This window comes from Bos indicus x Bos taurus, chromosome 17 (assembly GCF_003369695.1).
Source record: "Bos indicus x Bos taurus breed Angus x Brahman F1 hybrid chromosome 17, Bos_hybrid_MaternalHap_v2.0, whole genome shotgun sequence".
NCBI lineage: Eukaryota > Metazoa > Chordata > Mammalia > Artiodactyla > Bovidae > Bos > Bos indicus x Bos taurus.
Genome location: NC_040092.1, coordinates 11,054,765 through 11,076,808, shown reverse-complemented (window position 1 = coordinate 11,076,808; position 22,044 = coordinate 11,054,765). Strand labels below are relative to the sequence as shown.

General features: G+C 43.5%; 1 protein-coding gene across 3 annotated transcripts in view; it reads right to left on the bottom strand.

The window, feature by feature from the left end:
- Window positions 1-848: 848 nt before the first annotated feature.
- Window positions 849-22,044, bottom strand: part of PTPN11 (protein tyrosine phosphatase, non-receptor type 11) — a 70,665-nt gene continuing 49,469 nt past the window's right edge. For 2 of the 3 annotated variants that reach the window (XM_027566627.1, XM_027566628.1), the window contains exons 8-16: window positions 20,741-20,820; window positions 20,458-20,616; window positions 17,957-18,088; window positions 14,927-15,093; window positions 13,942-14,009; window positions 13,337-13,488; window positions 7,841-7,953; window positions 5,808-5,910; window positions 849-4,942 (exon numbers count right to left, since the gene is read on the bottom strand). In XM_027566627.1, coding sequence (XP_027422428.1) covers window positions 5,841-5,910; window positions 7,841-7,953; window positions 13,337-13,488; window positions 13,942-14,009; window positions 14,927-15,093; window positions 17,957-18,088; window positions 20,458-20,616; window positions 20,741-20,820 — 941 coding nt within the window. In that variant the 3' untranslated portion in view covers window positions 849-4,942; window positions 5,808-5,840. The remainder of the gene's footprint in view (window positions 4,943-5,807; window positions 5,911-7,840; window positions 7,954-13,336; window positions 13,489-13,941; window positions 14,010-14,926; window positions 15,094-17,956; window positions 18,089-20,457; window positions 20,617-20,740; window positions 20,821-22,044) is intronic. The other variant, XM_027566629.1, reaches the window with a different exon arrangement.

The following is a 22,044-nucleotide window of genomic DNA, read 5'->3' as shown; positions in this document are numbered from 1 at the left end:
TAGCATTGAGAGCACTGGCCCACCAGGGAATCCCCAGTTAACTACCTTCTGACCTGTACCAGGCCTAGCTCCCGTGTTAGAGCACCACCACGGTGACGAAGGCCACCACATCTGTTCTGCTCGCTGCTCAGGCCCAGTGACCTAATGCAGACAGACGCAGCACTCGGCATTTCGCAGGGGCTCTATATTTCTTGAACGGATACATGACCAGACCACCTGCATCCAAATACAGGCAACTCGGCTGAGACCAAGAGGAGGGCAACAGTATTTTACAAAAGTGTAAGTAAGTAAATAATACAGATCATTCCTTGGATTTATAATACAGAAGGAACACCTGTTTTGTTATTTATAAAAAAGGATTTCTTTCTGTGTAGCCATGTCAGAAGCAGCAGATGCCCTGTTGGTATGAGACCTAAAGCTACTCATAAGGGGAGAGCTGACGTCCTATGCCACGTTGATTTACTCCTCCTGCAAGCCTCCTTTATCATATCTTTACTTCAGAGCCCCACTCAATACTATTTACATTCAGTTCTATATGTTTTCTGTATATATTACACAGACATATTTTTTATTTGCTACTTACTCATAAGTTCTTTCGAATAAAATCGCCTTTGTGTCTCCCAGAGCTACTCAAGAAGTAGGTACTGAGTAAGTGCTTGAGGAACTGATTCATTCATTCTGTATTCCAAGTTCCCTTCTAGGTAAGAGTTGCTAAATGTCAGCATCTGGCCAGTATAGAGGTTCAGGGACATATAAATCCAGTTTTTCTGGACTTTTTTTTGGGGGGGGAGTATAGTTGCTTTGCAATGTTGTTTCTGGACATTTTTGATGAAGTAAATGACAAATACTGTAATATAAGAAAATGGTTTTATTCCTAATTTTTAGTTCCCATACAGTTTACAAATACACTTTTACTCTGATAATGCAGCTCTGCGACTAGCAAAGCAGTTAAAACTAACACCCATAAATACAGGTGGGGAGACAATTAACAGCCACTAACGTTCCTCTACATAAACTATTCTTTTAATGTCATTTTTTAAAAACAATTGCAAGTAGACTACATAATATACGTGGGCAAAAAGGCAATTAACTGAATCTCTTGAAACACTAAATGTATAATAAACAGTGCATATTATCAACATTTACATGATTCACATCAAAATGATGACATCCTAAAACGTATTCCTTTTAAAGGATAGATTTATCAATAAAATATTACATATCTTTTAATACTCTGGTACAATACTTCATATACTGCAGGAAAATTAACTGTAGGTCTAGTCATCAACTTAATAAAGGATCCTTTTCCATTAGCTTTTATTAATAAAAGAATCACAATTAGGTCATAAATAAACAGGCAAATTATTAATTACATGATTTGAGGTTTAGGATGAAAACTTGTAAAAATTAGTTTGATATACAGTAAAGTTATACAACACACTAAAACCAACTGTTTAATATTTTTGCCTTGTGTGAACTGCCCGTAATGAAAAAGGAACAAACTTTTTAAGGATGGAAGATACAATAAACTATATTTTGGAACTTACTTTTCAAGAGGAAGAGGAAAAAAGATTTTAAAGAAATAAAGGGCTAATACAGATCCTAATAAAGGCATATTGAAATCAGGGAGGCCATGTACTTGCCATATAAAACTTTATTCCCCCAACAACATACAGAAAACAAGAACTGCACTGGGTCTGTACTTATGTCTACAGCCTAAGTTTCCCTTGTGGATTAATAAGCTACAACAAAGCACTTCACAACTGCATACCTTTGTCCACATTCCGCTGCACTAGAAAGAACCCAGGACATTGTATTAGTTCTTAAAAACCCCAGTAAACCCTTAATAACCCCTTAATAACACCTAAAAATAATCTTGATGACTTTCTTGGGTGTTTCAAAGCAACTGGGCTTTGTAAAGGATGCACAAACACCAAGAAAATCACACATGTACTTGCTCATCCCTGTTCAGCCACATTTAAAAAGTCACTGAGTCACTGATTTCAAAGGGAGAGATGACCAGAATTTTCAGGAGGGCCACACACTGAATACAAGGTGTCTTTTTGCTTTTTTTTTTCCTTTTTAAAAAAGTTTTATTAAGACTCTGAAATTTGGCTTCTTTTTAAAAAAACCCCAATACCACGTGCCAGGTAATTTCTTCACCCCAAATATAAAATCCTATGCTTATAATTTTAAAATACTTAGCCAGCTACGGGATATTGTGCAAATTTAATGTCTACCAGCAACCCGGAAGCAGACTGTAGACGTGTAGCTATCACACCTATTTCCCAGGTAACCTGATTCAACTCTTACTGACTGCTCTGGCCCCAGGCCCTCTGACTTCCTCAGAAACCACCTCTTTGGAACTTCCATTTCCACTGTATTTCTACCTGCACCTTGAGCCCCCGCCCCCCGCCCCCACCCATCTTCACAGTCCCTCCACCTGAATCCATCCCATGTAACGTTACCCAAGAACCTACAATCACCTTTACCAAACACATGGCAAACCTTAGCACCCTAGGGACTATTACAACCTTGTCTTGGCATCAGTTTATAGCACATGATAGTTTGCTGACTTTATGGAGGGAAATCTAAATGAAATCAATGTCCCTTTACAAAGCTGGCCAAGATCAAGTGGTTTCCAAGTGCAAAACCAACTGATCTTAAGCTACAGGCAGAAACGTTACTGCAGCAGATATACTGTACAATCAAACCCTTGTTTGCTGGTGAAAGACCTTGCCCCCAAAGTCCACAGTCAAAAATTTACCGCAAAAATGAGACCCGTTCAATGTGACAATGTAAGAAAAAATAACAGGACGCAAGATCCTTGTTGCAAATACTTAACTGGAATCTCTTTCCTTACAGGTTTGACAAGAAGACAGCAGTCATTTACATTCCTCTTACAAGGTAATTACCTTCAGATCAGACCTGCATTCTGAAGCACTGAAGGCACTGCTTCAATGCTGAAGTTCAATGGCTAGGCGGGATGGGAGGTGGGGTAGGGGGGAAATCAATGTACTTTTTTTTTTCCAATGTACATTTTTGTCTTCTGAAAATGGCAGCCAGGCTCTTCTCAAACAAATCTCCTCAGGATTTTAAAGGAGGTAAAGCCCTCAGGAAGGAACTACTACCAGGGCTGGATCTAGTCCTTCCTTTTCAGGAGACAAAGCAAAAAGAATTCGATGAAGGAGCCCATGACTTAACAGCAAAGTTGCCACGGCATTTTATTATCTTTACCATGTCCACCAATGACGCTTTAATTGAAATACACTCACCGACTGATGATTCAACACACAGGGCAAAGAGGGATGTCTTTGGAGAAGGCACTTCAGGTAGGACGTTAGCAAATCTTACTGCTCAGTTAAAACAAAAATGAGCTACTGCTAATTCAGTCAGATTAGTGACCTCAGGAGAACTGCTCCTCCTCACTCAGCCAATGGCAAGCATGGGCATGGGATATGACTAAAACCAGGGGCGTGAAGAAAGCACTCCATACACCTCTCTCTTGTAGGGGCTAGGGCAGCGAGCTGGTTCTGCTTTCAAACGCTCTGCCCTCACAAACACATCCATCCTAAGAGGTCAGGTGCCCAAAGTGATGGTTCAGAAAATATGCTAAGAGCCAGCAGAAGTGGTTCAAGAAGATTGCTGAAGGCCCTGTTTCTGCCTGACTCCCAACTTACACGAGTTATCATAACCAGCTTCAGCTTTCCAAGGTCACTAGCGGCTCCTACTTTTGCTATTTTTTTTTAGCTGTTTTTCCACGGCACTGGTCCTGACTGTTACGCTGGGGGCCTCCAAGGAACCTTACCTCCAGTTCACGCCCTCATGCAGTCCCCTCTTCCCAAATTGGGCCTGGGCCTGACTTTAACCAACACGGGGCAGTAGAAATGATGTGGTGACAGTTCTGGGTTGAAGTCTTCAGTGCATGCAGCCGCTACTACTTTATATCCTTGGGGCCTCAGAGCTGCCATGAATGTGGTCCAGCTACCCTGCTGGCGAATGAGAGACCTGAGGACCACACGCAGACAGAGAAGCCAAGCCATCCTGCCCACCACATGAGTGACACCAGCAAGACAAGGAGAGGAACCACCCAGCTGAGCCCAGCCCAGTTTGAAGAAGGTGAGGAAAAGCAAGCTGTTGTTTTAAGCCACTCGGTTTTGAGGTGGTTTGTCAGCAACAAATGATAACCAAAAACTGGTTATCTGAAGATGCAATTTTTTTCCCAAACACAAGACAATTACTCAAATGAAAAGAAAAGATGGCAAATGTTTTCCCACCACAACGTTTTCAGTCAACAGGCTGAATGGTAACTGGTCAACTGCAAAGAAGAAAGGATGCCTTTTATCCTAAGTTCCCGTGATCTTTCCCCTCCGTGATTTTTTAATGTCAATGTAAAGGTAGACAGTCTGGGGCATTGGCTTAATTGTTCTTGAGCCAAAATAAGAGGCCATCAAAATGAATTATCCACTACTGGATAAGTGATGATAAATAAAACTGTTCTCTCTTCTACAGGATGTTGTCACTTAATTTTTCCAAATCATTTTTCCTCTTACAAGTGCCCTAGCATCCCCCACAAAGAGGGGAGAGGAAACTCAATCTGTTGAGGTTATCAAAAGAAAAAAAATGCCAATAACTAGAATTTGAGTCACCATCATGTGTAAAATATACAACACAATTTAACTGCTTCCTCAATTTAAAATAAAAGTCCATAAAACATAACACTGTCTACATCATAGAGATGATTTCTTCTTATCTGAGGACATGAGTAACTGGAAATCAGGTATCATCGAGTTAAAATACAGTGGTCTTTAAATGGTTTCAAATTTTGCTCATCAAAAGGTAGCCAACCACAGTGCAAGTATTCCAAATTCAAGTTCATTCTTCATGTAACCTTGCTTGCATCTATTCTTGATCTTTTCAGGGAGAGGGTGAAAGTTCACATCTAGCAAAGAAAGAAATTAGAATTTTTAACGAGCATACATTGAAAAGTCTGGCAAGGCAGTAAACCATTTTAAAGCAGAGTTAAAGCTTTTAAATATACTACTCATCAGAAATGAGAACTTCAACATGAAATACTAAAAACTGTGAGCTTCTAAATTCTCTTGGGTTACATCCATCACATACTTGGGTCACTCTCTAAAAAGGTGATTGATAGGGAGGAGATGTACAAGGGAGATAATTCCCAGCATCAGAGCTGGAAGGTGTGGAGTTGAGCCAGTCAGAGAGAGGCCCAGGAGGTCCAGTGCCCTTTGTCACACAGGCAGGCAATCAGAGGCCCACTAAGGTGAAAACTCAGGCATCCTGACTCCAATCATCCAGGACCATGTCCCCATACTTTCTAGATCCCTAGAGATCCTCTCCCAGCACAGCCTGGGTCAACCATTTCTCAGTAAGTGCTAACCCTGGCCTTAACAGAATTAATTTTGCATTTGATTTCAATACTTAAATGAATCCAGCTTGGAAAAAGAAATACAGGCAAAAGAAAAAGAAGGCTGATTTCTAAAAAGAAGGGGGTTTGTTTTGTTATAACAGTCACAGATTATCTGCCAGCTCCAAAACGCCACAAATTCACCAGACCCTGATGCTGGGAAAGACTGAAGGCAGGAGAAGGGGACGATAAGAGGATAAGATGGTTGGATGGCATCACCGACTTGATGGACGTTAGTTTGAGTAAGCTCCAGGAGTTGGTCATGGACAGGGAAGCCTGGCATGCTGCAGTCCATGGGGTCACAAAAAGTTGGACACGACTGAGCGACTGAACTGAATTGATATGAACGATGAACCCAAGACCACTTCCACTGAAATACCTATTTCTGTGCTTGACGTCTTGGCAGGGCTTCTCATCTGAAACTTTTCTGCTGCTGCATCAGGCCCACATTTTCATAGACTCTGGCATTATCTTCTCTCATTCTGAAAAGAAAAGAAAGAAGACGACACTAACAAAAACACAGACAGCCTGTTTAACCTTATGTGATAGTTTTAACCCATCTACTTCATTCTCTGGGACTGAGTATGGCACAGATATAGCTGTTGCCCCAAGGAGCTGACATTCTAGGAGGGCATTTGACACAGAAACACATATCAAAATCATTGTGAAGAGCCTTGAGTTCCTGTACTCTCAAGGGTTTGGCACAAGGAGAGTTGTTTCCCAGGAGGGTGGAGTAAGGGAGGCCCGTGTAACGAGGTCCTGGTTAGACCATGAAGGAAGCTGGGGCATGTGCACAGAGAAAAAAATGGTATTCACTGCGAGGAGAGGGATCTGATGGCCAGAGGTCCATGAAGGCAAAATGTAGGAATAGTCAGACAGTGACTCTAGATCCATTCAGTCCCTATCCAGTCAGGTGAAGGTGAACATGAAGCTGATTGGTGGTTTAGGGCCCCTGGTGGGCAGGGAAGCATCAGAGTCCAGACTCTATGGTGACCAGAACAGCCCAGGAGGATGAGGAAACCAGCAGCAGAGGGCTGGCCAGAGAGGAACAAGTTGAAACAAGCAGCAGGGGCTGGGGTCTCCTGGGTCTGCACCCTATGAGAGGGATGATGGGAAAGGCAGAGAAGCTGTCAGTCACAGGCGACCACTGGTAACAGGGGAGTCGTCAGAGCTAATTCTGTTGAGCCAACATGTGGGGAAAGCTTTCTGGCAAGAAATCGGAGCCCTGACGCGCTGGTTCCACTGCAGATCACAATTCAAAGTATCAACTTTCCCCATCGGCCCACTGGGAAAGAAAAAAGCAGCCAGAAGGAAGAGGGAGCTTGGCGGAAAGCATACTTTTGCTGCATCATTTCATCTCAATGTTAAATAGAAAGCAAATGTAAATACGAACCTCATATATGTTATCCAAAACGTTTATATAGAGTATTAAAGCCAGCAGGGGTTTAAAAATCCACATCAGAAACAAACAGACATAAGACTCGCAGGGGAAAATAAAAAGTAAATGTTATACCAGAGAGTGACTGCAGGATATACAGAAAAATCATAACTTATAATTACTATTCACATCATTGATTTAACAAATATTTTCCTATCACATGTTTTAGTTTAAAAAAGGAGTTGGCAAAGTTTTTCTGTGCAGAACCAGACCGAAAATTATGTAGTCTCTGCGGGCCATATGCGGTCTCTGTCATGTATTATTCTTTGTGTGTGTTTTTTTAAATAACCCTTTAAAAACCATCCACGAGCTGTACAAAAACAAGCTGCGGCCCAGATTTGGCCTGGGGGCTATAGTTCGCTAACCGCGGGCTTAAATGGCCACAGTGGATTTCTGCTGACCACGGAAAATGAGAACACAGCTGTGGGGGCCACTGTGTGCTTAGTCACTCAGCAAGTCCAGCTCTTTGTGCCCGGACGGACTATAGCCTGCCAGGCTCCTCTGTCCACAGGATTCTTCAGGCAAGAATACTGGAGGAAGCTGCCATTCCCTTCACTACAGGGTCTTCTCGACATAGGGATCAAACCCGGGTCTCCTGCACTGTAGCAGATTCTTTACCACCTGAGCCACCGGGGACCATTAGACCATTATTTTATGTAGCAAAGAATCTTGACTCATCAAAAGGGATATTACCTACTTCTGCAACAATCCCCCACCCCATTGAAATAAAAATAAAATTCTTCTTGGAGAAACAGCATTTGATATATTTATAATCCCCTAGGTTCCTAGCCAGTGGAGCAAGCAGCCTTCAGTTTAGGTGAATTACAATTTAGCTTAGCTAGCCACGCTCACAAACCAGTTAGGCAACAATAATGTGCACCAAGGAAAGGCATGTGCCGCAAAGATGTGTCATTTTTTAAGCTTTTCTAAAGGATTGTGTTCAGGCAAAAAGAATTTCCTTCATTTCTACTTACTCTGCACAGGATGGTGTTGGGGTACAAGGTGGCAGGGGACTCTGATCTCCACTTGCCTGGTCCGTCAGGGAATACTTAATATTTGTGTATTCGTGTCCTTTCCTCTTGCTTTTCTGAAAAGCAAAAGTTGCATATATGAAGTCCTATGACTTTTTTGAAGGATTGAAGAAGTTAAAAAGGCATTTCACAGGAAAGAAAAAAGGAGAGAGAGAGAGACAGAGCTGGACAGATAGATAAGTTGAACCCTGAATACTGGTATGCTGGCCAAATGCCAGAGAATTCACCTCCTCCATGTAAATCCATCCTATGAGTGAAAGGGACTTTTGAATCATACAATTCAAAAACAGAGAGAATCATGCATTAACAACTTACTGTATTAAATGAAATGTACCTGCTTCTGAGCTAAGAGAGAATTCACACTTTCTCTGCCACATTAGCATCTAATCATTTCATAGTTCACTTGCAACACATTTAATGATTTTCAAGTAAACAGGTAGGAAAAGAGTTCCAGAAATAAATGCACTCCAAGTAGAAATGGCCCACGGGTACAAAAGATGTCAGCACTCTTATCAGGATCATACATTTTATCACATCGTCCCTATCCCACCCTTACACCAGAAAAAAAACCCTAGCACATTTAATACTTTATTTTCAGCCCAATGATAAACTCTGGAGGAAAAAAAGGCAAAGAAATCAGTAGAATGCAATCTCATCTCAGATACAGAATGAACTGCATTCGGTAGGACTCCTGGTTAGATGATTTATCACTCTTTCCTCCTAAATTCACCCAGAAACAACCAATTCCAAAAATCTAATCCATAAAGTTCTCATCATTATACAATGCTGCTTTCATTTCAGGATTATTCAAGACACAGCAAACATTAGAAAGGGTATGCATATCAAATACTGACATACAGCAGTGACTTTCGTTCACTGCTGGTGGGAGGGTAGACTATGCCATCACTTTGGTGCACAATTCGTCAGAACAGATAGTACTAACACTAGTTAGTATCTGGTAATGATAAAAAGTAGAGCTACCAAGGGAACATTTCATGCAAAGATGGGGTCGATAAAGGACAGAAATGGTATGGACCTTACAGAAGCAGAAGATATTAAGAAGAGGTGGCAAGAATACACAGAAGAACTGTACAAAAAAGAGCTTCACGACCCAGATAACCACGATGGTGTGATCACTTACCTGGAGCCAGACATCCTGGAATGCGAAGTCAAGTGGGCCTTGGAAAGCATCACTACGAACAAAGCTAGTGGAGGTGATGGAATTCCACTTGAGCTATTTCAAATCCTGAAAGATGATGCTGTGAAAGTGCTGCACTCAATATGCCAGCAAATTTAGAAAACTCAGCAGTGGCCACAAGACTGGAAAAGGTCAGTTTTCATTCCAATCCCAAACAAAGGAAATGCCAAAGAATGCTCAAACTACCGCACAATTGCACTCATCTCACACACTAGTAAAGTAATGCACAAAATTCTCCAAGCCAGGCTTCAGCAATACGTGAATCGTGAACTTCCAGATGTTCAAGCTGGATTTAGAAAAGGCAAAGGAACCAGAGATCAAACTGCCAATATCCACTGGATCGTCAAAAAAGCAAGAGAGTTCCAGAAAAACATCTATTTTTGCTTTATTGACTATGACAAAGCCTTTGACTGTGTGGATCACAATAAACTGTGGGAAATTCTGAGAAGGGAATACCAGACCACCTGACCTGCCTCTTGAGAAACCTATATGCAGGTCAGGAAGCAACAGTTAGAACTGGACATGGAACAACAGACTGGTTCCAAATAGGAAAAGAAGTACGTCAAGGCTGTATATTGTCCCCCTGCTTATTTAACTTATATGCAGAGTACATCATGAGAAATGCTGGGCTGGAAGAAGCACAAGCTGGAATCAAGATTGCCGGGAGAAATATCAATAACCTCAGATATGCAGATGACACCACCCTTATGGCAGAAAGTGAAAAGGAACTAAAAAGCCTCTTGATGAAAGTGAAAGAGGAGAGTGAAAAAGTTGGCTTAAAGCTCAACATTCAGATAACGAAGATCATGGCATCTGGTCCCATCACTTCATGGCAAATAGATGGGGAAACAGTGGAAACAGTGTCAGACTTTATTTTTGGGGGCTCCAAAATCACCGCAGATGGTGACTGCAGCCATGGAATTAAAAGATGCTTACTCCTTGGAAGGGAAGTTATGACCAACCTAGATAGCATATTCAAAACCAGAGACATTACTTTGCCAACAAAGGTCCGTCTAGTCAAGGCTATGGTTTTTCCTGTGGTCATGTATGGATATGAGAGTTGGACTGTGAAGAAGGCTGAGCGCCGAAGAATTGATGCTTTTGAACTGTGGTGTTGGAGAAGACTCTTGAGAGTCCCTTGGACTGCAAGGAGATCCAACCAGTCCATTCTGAAGGAGGTCAGCCCTGGGATTTCTTTGGAAGGTATGATGCTAAAGCTGAAACTCCAATACTTTGGTCACCTCATGCGAAAAGTTGCCTCATTGGAAAAGACTCTGATGCTGGGAGGGATTGGGGGCAGGAGGAGAAGGGGACGACAGAGGATGAGGTGGCTGGATGGCATCGCTGACTCGATGGACTGAGTCTGAGTGAACTCCGGGAGTTGGTGATGGACAGGGAGGCCTGATGTGCTGCGATTCATGGGGTCGCAAAGAGTCGGACACAACTGAGCGACTGAACTGAACTGAACTGAATGATGAAAAGGGATGTATGTACTACAACTTTAAACATTTTCTTCTTCAGAAGCTCATGCACACAAGCCTAGAAGAGCTGACAAGGATGTCCAGTGACGTGCTATTTCCAACAACATTCACCAAAAAAACAAATGAATGTGATGTATTCATATCACAAAATAAGAGGAAATGTACATATGTATGTGTGCACACCAAAACAGATTTCATACACAATGTTAGATACAAAAATACAAACTGCAAAATAATGAAACAGTGCAATAGTATGCTATCACCTTGCTGAACATTCTAAGGGAATTCCATTACGCTGTTTCTGGGTATTTTTTTAAAATGTCTTTTTAATACTGTAAATGAAAGTTAACAAAAGAAATCGACTTCCAAGTAAACAGCAGAGTGTGAGATTGGTATATACAGACTGGAAAATTTTTTCAGTCTCGCTCATTTGCATTTCCCCTAGATTCCCACCTGTTTTGCATTTCCTCCTTCCAATGCTGCCTTGGTTTCTCTTCTTCCCTTACCCTGCTCTCCACCTCTGACTGTCATTTTCTTTTTTTCCATTTATTCCTCTGTAGCACAGTCTTTTACTCCCAAAGGTCCTTAATGCTTCATATTAATAATTTTGGAAATGCCTGGATTTCAGAATAATTAATTATGCTGAATGAGCTTTGTTCATTTGCTTAATCTAAAAATCAGGTGGGTGTAATATTTTTAAGTCTGCCACTGAAACCTACTAAATTAAAGTACTTCTTACTCTAGTCCCAAGTCAAGTAGCAAGATCCTACATTGAATCAAACAGTACAATGAAGCAAACAACATACCACAAAATCTATTTTATTTCTTTTTATTAGTGGATTTTTTAAAAAATTTATTTTTTTGCCCCCCTCTGTGGCATGCGGGATCTTAGTTCCCTGACCAGGGAATCAAGGCTGTAACCCTCATGTTGGGAGCATGGGGTCTTAACAACTGGGATCACCAGGGAAATCCCCACAAAATCTAATTTTAAAAAACAATGTAAGCCTACATATTTTTCTTTTAAATCCAAGGGTTCATATACCAAATAGCTAATGCGCTGACACATAATGGCACTGAAAAGTATTGGCTGAATGGACGAATACACACACTCGTTTGGTACTCTTGGGATGGGATTACTGGGGACATCCAATTTCTATAGTCTACATTCTGTAATATTTAAGTGATTCTACCTCCTCTACCCCTCATCCCCAATAAAAGGGCAGCAATAAAGGCATTTTGATTTTAACTAGTTCCTAAATCCAAATTACAACTTCAGATTTAGGGTCAGAGAGACCATATATGGTAAGTAATAGGAAGATGTGAAGTGCCAAATAAGCTGGGAGGGAAAGTCCCTAAATTCTCCAAAACCAGAAGAAAAACCAAAGCTTCTGAATGAAATAGAGAGCTTTTCCCCCAGCTTTTCTAAGCAAGACTACCTTATGGTCTTCAAGATATTCCCAAGTAATTTCCCATTTGTACCAGTGGGACTGCACTCTACTTATTAGAAGTCCTTCTTTTGAGGCAACTTCATGCTTTAAGTAAGTACTCCTGGCCCAAATCAATGTAACTGGAAGGTGAATATGAAATAGCCTACAGTAACCATCTAAAGGCTTCCTGGTGGCTCAGACGGTAAAGAATCTGCTTGCAATGCATAAGATCTGGGTTCGATCCTTAGGTCGGGAAGATCCCCTGGAGAAGAGATGGCTACCCGTTCCAGTATTCTTGCCTGAGAATTCCATGGGCAGAGGAGTCTGGCGAGCTACAGTCCATGGTGTTGCAAAGAGTCAGACATGACTGAGAGATTAACACTTCTACTTCTAAGTTCATAGCACTTACATTAAGACAACGACTTAAAGCGGTAAAGTTCAAAACCAGAACAGAGCTTGTTAATCATTTGACCATGCCTTCCTATATCCACACTGTTTCTGAAGACATTTTTGTACAAGGAAACAACCTAGTGAGTATTTCTGCATGGACTGAGAACCTGCTAAACTAACTAACTTGGGCTAACCACACTTTGATAACGTGGCCGCTGCACTGCTAGGCTAGAAGCCTTTCAATCAGGTTGCAGGTCCCATTTTTGAGAAGCTGAGTTTTCCAGAAGGTGATAAACAGGGTACAGAAGGCAAATACCACTGATGTTTAGACATCACATCTATCCAGTGAGCAGCATGATGATGGGGCTGGGGTTGGGGTTGGGGAGTGAGCTAAGGATAGCTCCCAAAAGAGCAGTCTCCTCAGGCCTCATGAACTCAGCTTGGTGTATTATAAAGAGCTTCCAATGGAAAGGCTCCAGTGCCACACTGTTCATTATGTATGGTTTATTAAAAATGGAAATGGTTCTGTTTCCAACTTGACCACATTGGTGGTTCCAATCCTCATGTGCTATAAAGGGTGAGGCATTCATTTAAGAGATGGAATCAGGATGAGTAAGGCCTGGATCAAAACTGGAACAGGCTGGAAACTTTGAGGCTTGGAGTTCTAAGCCTGCCAGGTGAGCCTGGGAAAATCCCAAACCCATCTGTCAGGCCTGTTGCCCCTCCCTGAGCTACTCCATAGTGAAAAATCAGAGTTGTGTGGTAGGGAATAATTCATTTCCAGAGAGGTCCTTCCTGGTTGGGAACTTGTTTCTCCTTTTCAGATAAAGACAGTTATCTAGCAAAGCCTGTATTCTCGCTCAGAAGGAGAGCATATCCAAGCCAAACTGCCCAGAAAAAAAAAACACCAAAAATCTACATGTCAGCCGTGCAGGCTTGGTACCTGCTCTTCTTCAATCCTGCGCTGTAGTGTTTCAATATAATGCTGGACGGCCATATAGATGAATCGGTACTGTGCTTCTGTCTGGACCATCCCTGACCTCTGTGACCGCACCATCTGAATGGTTTTGGGAACGTCGATGTCACAGTCAACACCTACAAAGCAAAGCACCATGGAGCATCAGGAGAAACTGCAGAGACAAGGGGCAGCGGTTCAAAGCACAACTTTGAGCAGAGATAAAGCAAATTTACACGTTCATGTTTTAACCAAACCTGTTCCAAGGGCTACGGCACTGGCCTTCTGACCAACACCAATGATCCTAGAAGATTATAGGGTCAGGGGTCAGCGGAGAGGAGCCCCGCAGGTTACAACACCGCCCTGTACCATCAGCAAGGAGTGAGCAGATGGACAGAGACCACCACTGCTCCTAGGCTCAAACAGCATCACTCCTGTTCTTGAGCAAACATACTGAAAGTTGAAGTCTCTGGCCTAGATTTTTGTGAAAATACTTTAACATTCAATTTTCTTCCGCAGGCTATTTTCACTAGCACTTTCCTTCCATAGACTGAAAACAGGAATCGTAGCTTCTTGCCCTCCGAATGACCTACCTTTCTCTCTGATGATGTCAATAAGAATATCAATCACAATGAACGTCCCTGTCCGGCCAATTCCAGCACTGTGGGCAGAAGGACGAAGAGCGAGGACAATGGAGTCATTCATGAGGGTTTTATACTCAAAACCAAGCTATTAATATTAACAATGTCTGCTCTTGGGAGTATTTATAAGATTGTCTATTTATATTTGCAAACATATTAGCAAAGAGCCCAGGGCTTTGGACTCAGTCCATCCTGCACTTGGAGCCCAGCTTCTCCAACATAGTGTACCTGAGGCAAATCCCTTAACCTCTCTGACCCTCAGTTTCTTCATCTGTGAAATGGGCTACTATGAGTATCAACTATCAGTAACGGGTGAAAAACAATGAATGCAGATGCTGGTATGGAGCAAGGGCTCAATAAAAGGGAGTTTTTATAGAACTGAATAAATAATGTTTCACAGGCATCTACTTGCCAAACATATGAAAGATTTAGGAAACCCAACTTTCCCCAGTATAATCATGAAGCCTAAACTTGGGAACTGGCACCTACAAACTCTGGTGCGGAGGCCATGGGCCTGGCTTCTAGAAGCCTGAATGGGGAGTGGTCCAAATATTCTGAAACAAACAGGTATGTTGTCAGGGGGAAAAAAATACATCATATTTCCATGGAAAACAAGAACAGGATCACAATCAAAGAGATTAATCCTAAAATAACTGCAGAACAGAGAAAACCAATCAAACATTACCAGACTAAGGGTGCCTTAAGAATAAGGACTGTGTTCACCACCTCCTGCCCCACCACCCCAGTACCTGGTGGTCCCACAGGATCTAGAAGAAATGTACTTTGGGGTCAAAGTGTCCCTTAATGCCACAAACAGGCATTAAATTTTTCTCACAGTTCAGGAGCTGTGGCTGGGGCTGGGCAAATACAAATAAGCACCCTGGGCATCAAGAGATGATGGGACAGGTGACATCTCAGAGGTGGGGGGGCTGGTCACCTGCAGTGAACCACCACGGGCCCCGCGTCCACAATGCTCTCCTGCTTGTGGTGAACCTCCTCCAGGAAGTCCAGCACGCCCCCCGGGTCACTGGGCACACCGTGGTCCGGCCAGGTCCGAAAGTGGTATTGCCAGACCGTTCTCTCCGTATTCCCCTGGAGTAGAGCCAAGAAAAACCAGAAAAGAATTAAATAAACCAAGGGGTTGAGGCATCGTCCAAGTCCCATCTTTCCCAGATCCTCTATGAGCCAGGAGGGTCAGGCTGGCACCACCTCCTCACGCTCCATTCACAGGTCCCCTCCACAAGTTCCCCAGATCTCTCCTCCTCCTGGGTCTGGCTGAGCAATTCTGGAGGCTGGAACCCCTTGCCTCTGTCCAAAGAAACAAGATGTCTCATATGGCAGTTTGTTCTTGAGGAAATGACAACTGGCATCCGTGTCTGTACCGTTAGCCAGTGGCAGATGAGGTCCCCGTTCCCGCTCCTCCAAGCGCAGCTCCACGTGGGAGACCACTGAGCCCTCTGGGACTCGGGGGCTCTCCTCCCACCACCTGAGACAGCGGGAATTCCCTCCAGACATCTGCTCATCTCTGTCTTTTGTACCTGACCCTCCTCCCCTCCTACAACATGCACTTTTATTATAATTATTTCAACTTTTACTTTGGTGCAGACAGGGTAAGACAGGCTTTGCAATCAGGTGGGTGGATTCAGGCCCCAACCCCAGCATTCACACTCACTGTGGTCCGTGGATATCTCTAAGCCTCAAACCCCTCATGTGCTGATGGGCATAAGACTCTCTACCACAATTATCACTGTGAGGACTAAACAAGACCAGTTAAACACAGAGCCACTGCGAAGCAGAGAGGAAGAGACTCAGCACACGGGCACTCTTCTGAGGACTGACAGTAAAGGTCAACAAGGGTACCGAGACTACAAAAAACCAAAAAAGCATCGTGTTCTGGGTCCACCCAATTAGGTCACTATTTGTCACTGCATCTTCTTCCTACATTATCTGGAGACTACATACGCTAAGTAACATTTTTAAAGGGGATTTTGAAAAAAAAAAAAAAGAGAGAGAGAGAGAATAACCAGACCAGTATCCACCACCTGTGACCTTCAGAATATCCAAGGAATCTGAACCACGGTCAAGATCTTCTCGTGAATTATGTGCATTTAGTTTGCTGAGTCATGAAAAAGGATTTTTCTGGAGGTTACCAGTGAGCTAAAACTCAGGGGGTTCCCAGGGTCACAGAAAGGACAGGGAATGAGAGATACCCAGCTGCCCTGAGCATCCTTGTTCTTCCTCCTATATAAAGGGCCACTGAGGTCTCTGGTCCCACTCCTGGTTCCCAGGCGATTAGGAGGCTAAAATGAGATCATGTGATAGTACTTTAAAAAAAAATGGAACATGCTATACAAAAAGCAGATAATCCGTGACCAGCAATCTTGGAGAAATGATCGGTCTCGTGTCAGCACCTGCATCCTAAAGTGCAACACACAAACCCAAACACCAACATTTCCCATGCCTGACACTCCCAAATCTCTGCTAACAAGAAGATGGATGGTTTATCAAAAAAAAAAACCTGAACAAAAATCCACCTGCTACTGAGAAACACCTGATAACGAGAAGACGGATAGTTTATCACTACAGCTGAAGAAAAACCTATCTGAAATCTTTGTCCGATGTCCTCTAAATCTCTGTCTCATTTCTGCTTGACAGACCTCGCACAGTCTTGCAATCGACTGAACCTCCACTCTCTTCCTGCCAGCAACAGAACTGCACATCAGAAGTTCTGACATCTCACCCTGGACCACAGCCGCTGAGGCTCCCGGCTCACTCGGGTCCCTAGACCACATCATGGAACTCATCAGAGGACAGTCCCTCCTCTGTCCTCCGCCTGCCTCCTGCCCCCGCCTGCCCAGCTAGGACTCCGTGCACTCTCTCCATCACAGATCTGCATTCCCCCCACCCTCTCTCCACCCACTGCTGAGGAATCTCAGCACCTCAGGTGGGTGTGACAGCAGGTGTCTGCTCAATGGCATAGGGACTTGTACCGTGGCTTCTCGTGGCAACATGACTGCAATTCCTTAAGGACAAAGGCTGTTTCGTTCACCTCTGTGTCCCCAGAGGCCCCTGAATAAGCCCGTCTCACCATGAAATCATGCTGAATCCAAATCACGCTGGATGCAAAGTTAGTCACCCCAGATGTATACGTATGGGTGACTCCCTTTGCTGTCCACCTGAAACTATCGTCTATACTTCAATATACCATAAAAAGTTAAAAAAAAAAAAAAGAAACAAACATAGTCATCCCAGGGACAAACCTGAACTACGTACAATTAGAAGCTGACACATGGAATACGAGCACTAAAATAGGCCTCAGGCCCTTTGCACTTGCTGCTCCTTTTGCTTGGAGCTCTCCTCTCCCGAGCCTCAGATGCTGCTCCACCTTCAGGTCTCAGCTTGCCTGGCACCCCCTCAAAGAGGTCCTCCCTGCTTACTCCATTTCATTCTCTAACATACCACACTGTGGCGTTCACAGCCCCAGCACAACTGGAAAGCTTGGCTGGTTATCTACTCCTTAGCCTCCCACCTCCCTAGGCTCTGTGGGGGAAGGGACTGTGCAGGTCTGGTTTGCCGTACACCAGTCCAGTACCTTGCAGCTTCCCAAGTGGCTCAGACGGTAAAGAATCTGCCTGCAATGCAGGAGACCTGGGTTCAATCCCTGGGTCAGGAAGATCTCCTGGAGAAGGGAATGGCAACCCACCCCAGTATTCTTGCCTGGTGAATTCCAAGGGCAGAGGAGCCTGGCGGGCTACAGTCACAAATAGTCAGACACGACTGAATGACTAACACAACAACAAAACAAGTACCTCGCTGGTACCTGGCACACAGAGGGTGCCCATAAATGGATGTTACTCAGTGAGTGAGCGAATGCCTGAAGGTATGCAGCAGGAGTGACCGCACGACCCTGGATTAGCGCACCCTCCGTGCAGTTACCAGAGTCTCTAAAGTACGACAGTATACTCACTTGTCCAACCTTCGAGAGTTTAAGTTCTCTTAACGTATAGTCGTGAGCGGCACTTTCCTTGACGTTCCTAACGCGCATGACTCCGTATTCTTTTAGTGCATACTCGTCAGGCCAGTATTTGACACATTTACTCTGGAAGGGGTCCAAGAAAAGAGTTAATCTCTGTGAACTGTGAAATGAAAGCCTCAACCAGCAGAAGAGCAACATTCAAGTGTTGACTACTAACATGGAAAAGGGCCTGCCTGGTGTCTAACTGTTGGATTTTCAAAGAAAAGGAAAGAAGAGTTCAAACTAAAGAAGCAGATGCAGGGAGAACCAAGGAGAAGTGGGAAGAGAAAGCCAGTGTAGCAGAGTGGTTCATCTAAGTCATGGGTCTAAGGAGACTCAGTGCTTATTTATTTCTCTCTAAAGAACCAAGGAGGGATTTCTCTGACAATCCCGTGGCTAAGACTCCATGCTCCCAATGCAGGGGGCCTGGGTTCGATCCCTGGTCAGGGAACTGGATCCCACATGCCACAGGTGACCATTTGCATGCCTCAACCAAAGATCCCACATGCCACAACCAAGACCCAGCAGAGCCAAATAAATAAATATATTTTTTAAGAAAGGACTTGAACTTTCTTTCTAAAAAAGAACTAAAGAGCAGAGAGCGGGGGACTACGGGGTGTGCAGGTTGCTGTCTAGCAACAGCTGAGCACTGAATTCCGGAGATCTGCCAGTCACTCTGCAGGGAAGACAGGCAGGGGCTCTGGAGGTGGATGGGCTGCCCAATGAGCCAGACTGTCTGGTTCATTTCCGCGCCCGTGTAGGAGGGCTCCGCGCCTTATCTAACCCAAGTGTGAACAACTCCAGCACAGAAAGGCAGCTGATGGAGTTTTGAACCAGCTGCTTTTTCTATATCCAGATCCACTTGATACCTGCTGCACACGTCACCCTCGCTTAACCGGGCGCCTGGGAACGCCAAGCCTGCAATAGCTGCTGGCTTCGTGTTGGAAAATATGGCACTAGGGGAATCAGTCTTGCTGCCAAAGAGGAAGATACTTTGTTCAATGAGACATGAGTCTGCAGAGATCTGCTGATGGAGAATGTTTTTGTGTCTTGCTTTTTTCCTCAGGAGCAGTCACCCACACCACTCACTTTCCACAGCCCCCAAGACACATCTACCAGCAAGAGAAATCTACCTGGTACATTAGGAAGATACAGCAATTCATTGTTAAAAAACAAGAAATCAGAAAACAGCTGCAGACACCCCGCCAGTCAATGATTAATCGAAAGGAAACAAAATATGGTAGAAGGAAAGATCAACAGAAGAATTAATGGATAGCACTACTTTTTTGCTTGACATGCTTTATGTGGCCTTTTATTTATTATTCTGAATTTGGCTTTCCCTCCAGTATTTTGTAGATCCAAGTACCTTTTTGACAGATGATACAATTTTTATTATCCCCAAATGAACACTTTGACTATTAAATGTATGCAATGCTCTCGCTGGTCAATCAATTCTGAGGACTGCTGGTCACCCAAGAGAACACAAATCACAACTCCTAACACTGTAGCTGACTCTACGTGTCTGCGAATGACTGCGCCCTCCTCTCAGTTTCCCAAACTCTGATGTAAACCTTGGCAAACAAATTCAAAAACGTGAGCACTGATACTTTAGCTTTTAAATTAAAAGCCCAGGAATCCAGAGGCTGGTTTTTCTTCTATGCACTGGGGGTGGATACCAAGCAAACACAAGTTATTGGAAAGACCTGTCGGGAGACCAAGAGTACATCACACCCTCTGCTCCAGCTGAAGAGTGAAGAGGGAGAATGGGAACACAGGCGCAGGCCAGGAGGAGGTAAGGAGTGGGGCAGGGTGACTGGTCCCAATGTCTGTCTGTTCTGGGAGCTTCTGGCAGCTCTTCTGAGAGGGACCAATCCTAATCCCTCTGAAGTAACCCAAGAACCCTCTCTTCCCAGCCCCAGGTCAGCCACCTACAACTGCAACCAGAGAATGAGAATGGGCGGCCTCTTATAACTGCAACCAGGCAACTGGTAGGACGGAGGGTTCAGTTTTCCTTTCTACACTCAGATTAGGTGATCCTCCCCTGAAGCAGAAATTATAAAAATGTTTTAACTTGTCCATTAATTCAAGAACATCTAATGCTACTGCGGGCGGCTGCTGGAGGAAGCCTTTGTCTCACCATGACCATAACTGGCCCCAAAGGTACTCAGACGTGTTAACAACTAGCAGTGCAACAACGAGAATCCTACAAGGGAGCTCCTTGGTGGTCCAGTGGTTAGACTCCATACTTTCACTGAGGAGGGCTGGGTTTTGATCCCTGCCCAGGAAACTAGGTATAGAACACTATACCACGCAGTGTAGAAAACTATACCAGATTTCCTCCACTCCCCTTTTTCCAGAGGGTCAGTTAGAACAAGCTTAACATGTTTATTCAGTTCTTAACATGGTCAACCCAACACGTCCAATACTTCAAGAAACTATAGTACACAGTCTACCTTCCCTCTCTCCACTTCTTTCGTTGTCATGACAATCACTCGGGAGTTCTCTTGGAACACCATCCTCCAGAAGTCATTCACGGTGTTCTGCAGGCAGCCTTGTGTGGCAATGTAACTCTTTTTGGGCTTTGAGTTGTTGCATTTGGTTTCAAATTCAGGCTAGAGATTGAGAAAGAAAACAACTTCAAACGTTCGAAAATTGCTTTCATGCCATGTGGAAGGATTTAAAATACAAAAACTGGCTAGCAATATATAGTCAGAAGACACCATGAAAGCAGTTTACCATGATAATGTTTGCGTTGATGTAATCCGAAACGGGCTCATTGGGATCACCGTCATGGAGGACGACCCTGGTGTGATCGACTGGAAGAAGAAGAGACCACGGTCACAGTGTACTCAGACCCCTTCAGGACAAATCAGGTCAAATCAGCTCATCCTCAGGGAGTCCCAGTTTTATTCATTTCATGATAAAATGGTATTAAAAACTAAATCCAATGTGAGCACGATAATCTGAATATGATGCCCCCAAATGCTTTCCTTAAGGAGTATAAGGTAGCAATGTTAATTCCCTGGTTTTAATAGTGTATTGTTGATATAGAGGATATTATCTGGAGAAGCTGGGGAAAACAACGGTACACGGGAACCCTCTACGTATTTTTGCAACTTCTTGTGAGTCTAAAATTATTTCAAAACTAAAGGTTTTTTGCTTTCTTGTTGCTGTTTTTTTTTTTTTTAAAGGAAAAGTATAGGTAGACAACGTATGTCTGAGATTTGCTTCACAATAATTCAGGGAAAGAAGAGACATGTACCAGAATACAGATAAACTGGGACTTCCCTGGTGGTCCAGTGGCTAACACTCCATGCTCCCAATGCAGGGGGCCAGGTTCAATCCCTGGTCAGGGAGCTAGATCCCACATGCCACATCTAAGAGGTTGTATGCCGCAACTAAAGATCCCACGTGCTGCAACTAAGACCCGTCGCAGCCAAAATAAATAAATATTAAAAAAAAAAAGAATAGAAATGAATCAAGATTAGGCACAAGCTGACAATTGGTAGAGCTGGGTGCTAGGCATGTGTGGGTTGTGTATATTATTTTGACTACTTTCAAATATACTTTAAACTTTCTGTAATAAAAAGGATTTTTAAAAAGTGAAGTAGAATTAAATACAGTCTCCAGGCAACAAGATTCTGACAACAGTATCTACTGACCAAATTCTGTATAAAAGTACATTACTGATATAAAAATCTGAGTGTGCTTCCTAAGCAACACATTTTACACTGGGAATTAGTAATAAAGTCATATGTCTTAATACTGTTCTTTTGTTTCAGATTGCCCATCTTTAAAGAAAATGATGCTAATCAGAAGAAACATCTGCTTGGGATTTTTATGGGAGGAAAGGACAGTAATATTCTGTTTAGTACTGCATACCACTGTTCCCGTCATCTTTCCCTACATGCCCACATCTTACTAATGAGCACCATTCAGACCTCCTGAGCAGAAATGAAAACTTAAGACGTAAAGAGGATAATGCTTCCCCAAGGTCATTAGGACCATGCTGTGGCTCAGAATGATTCCCTGCAAATTCC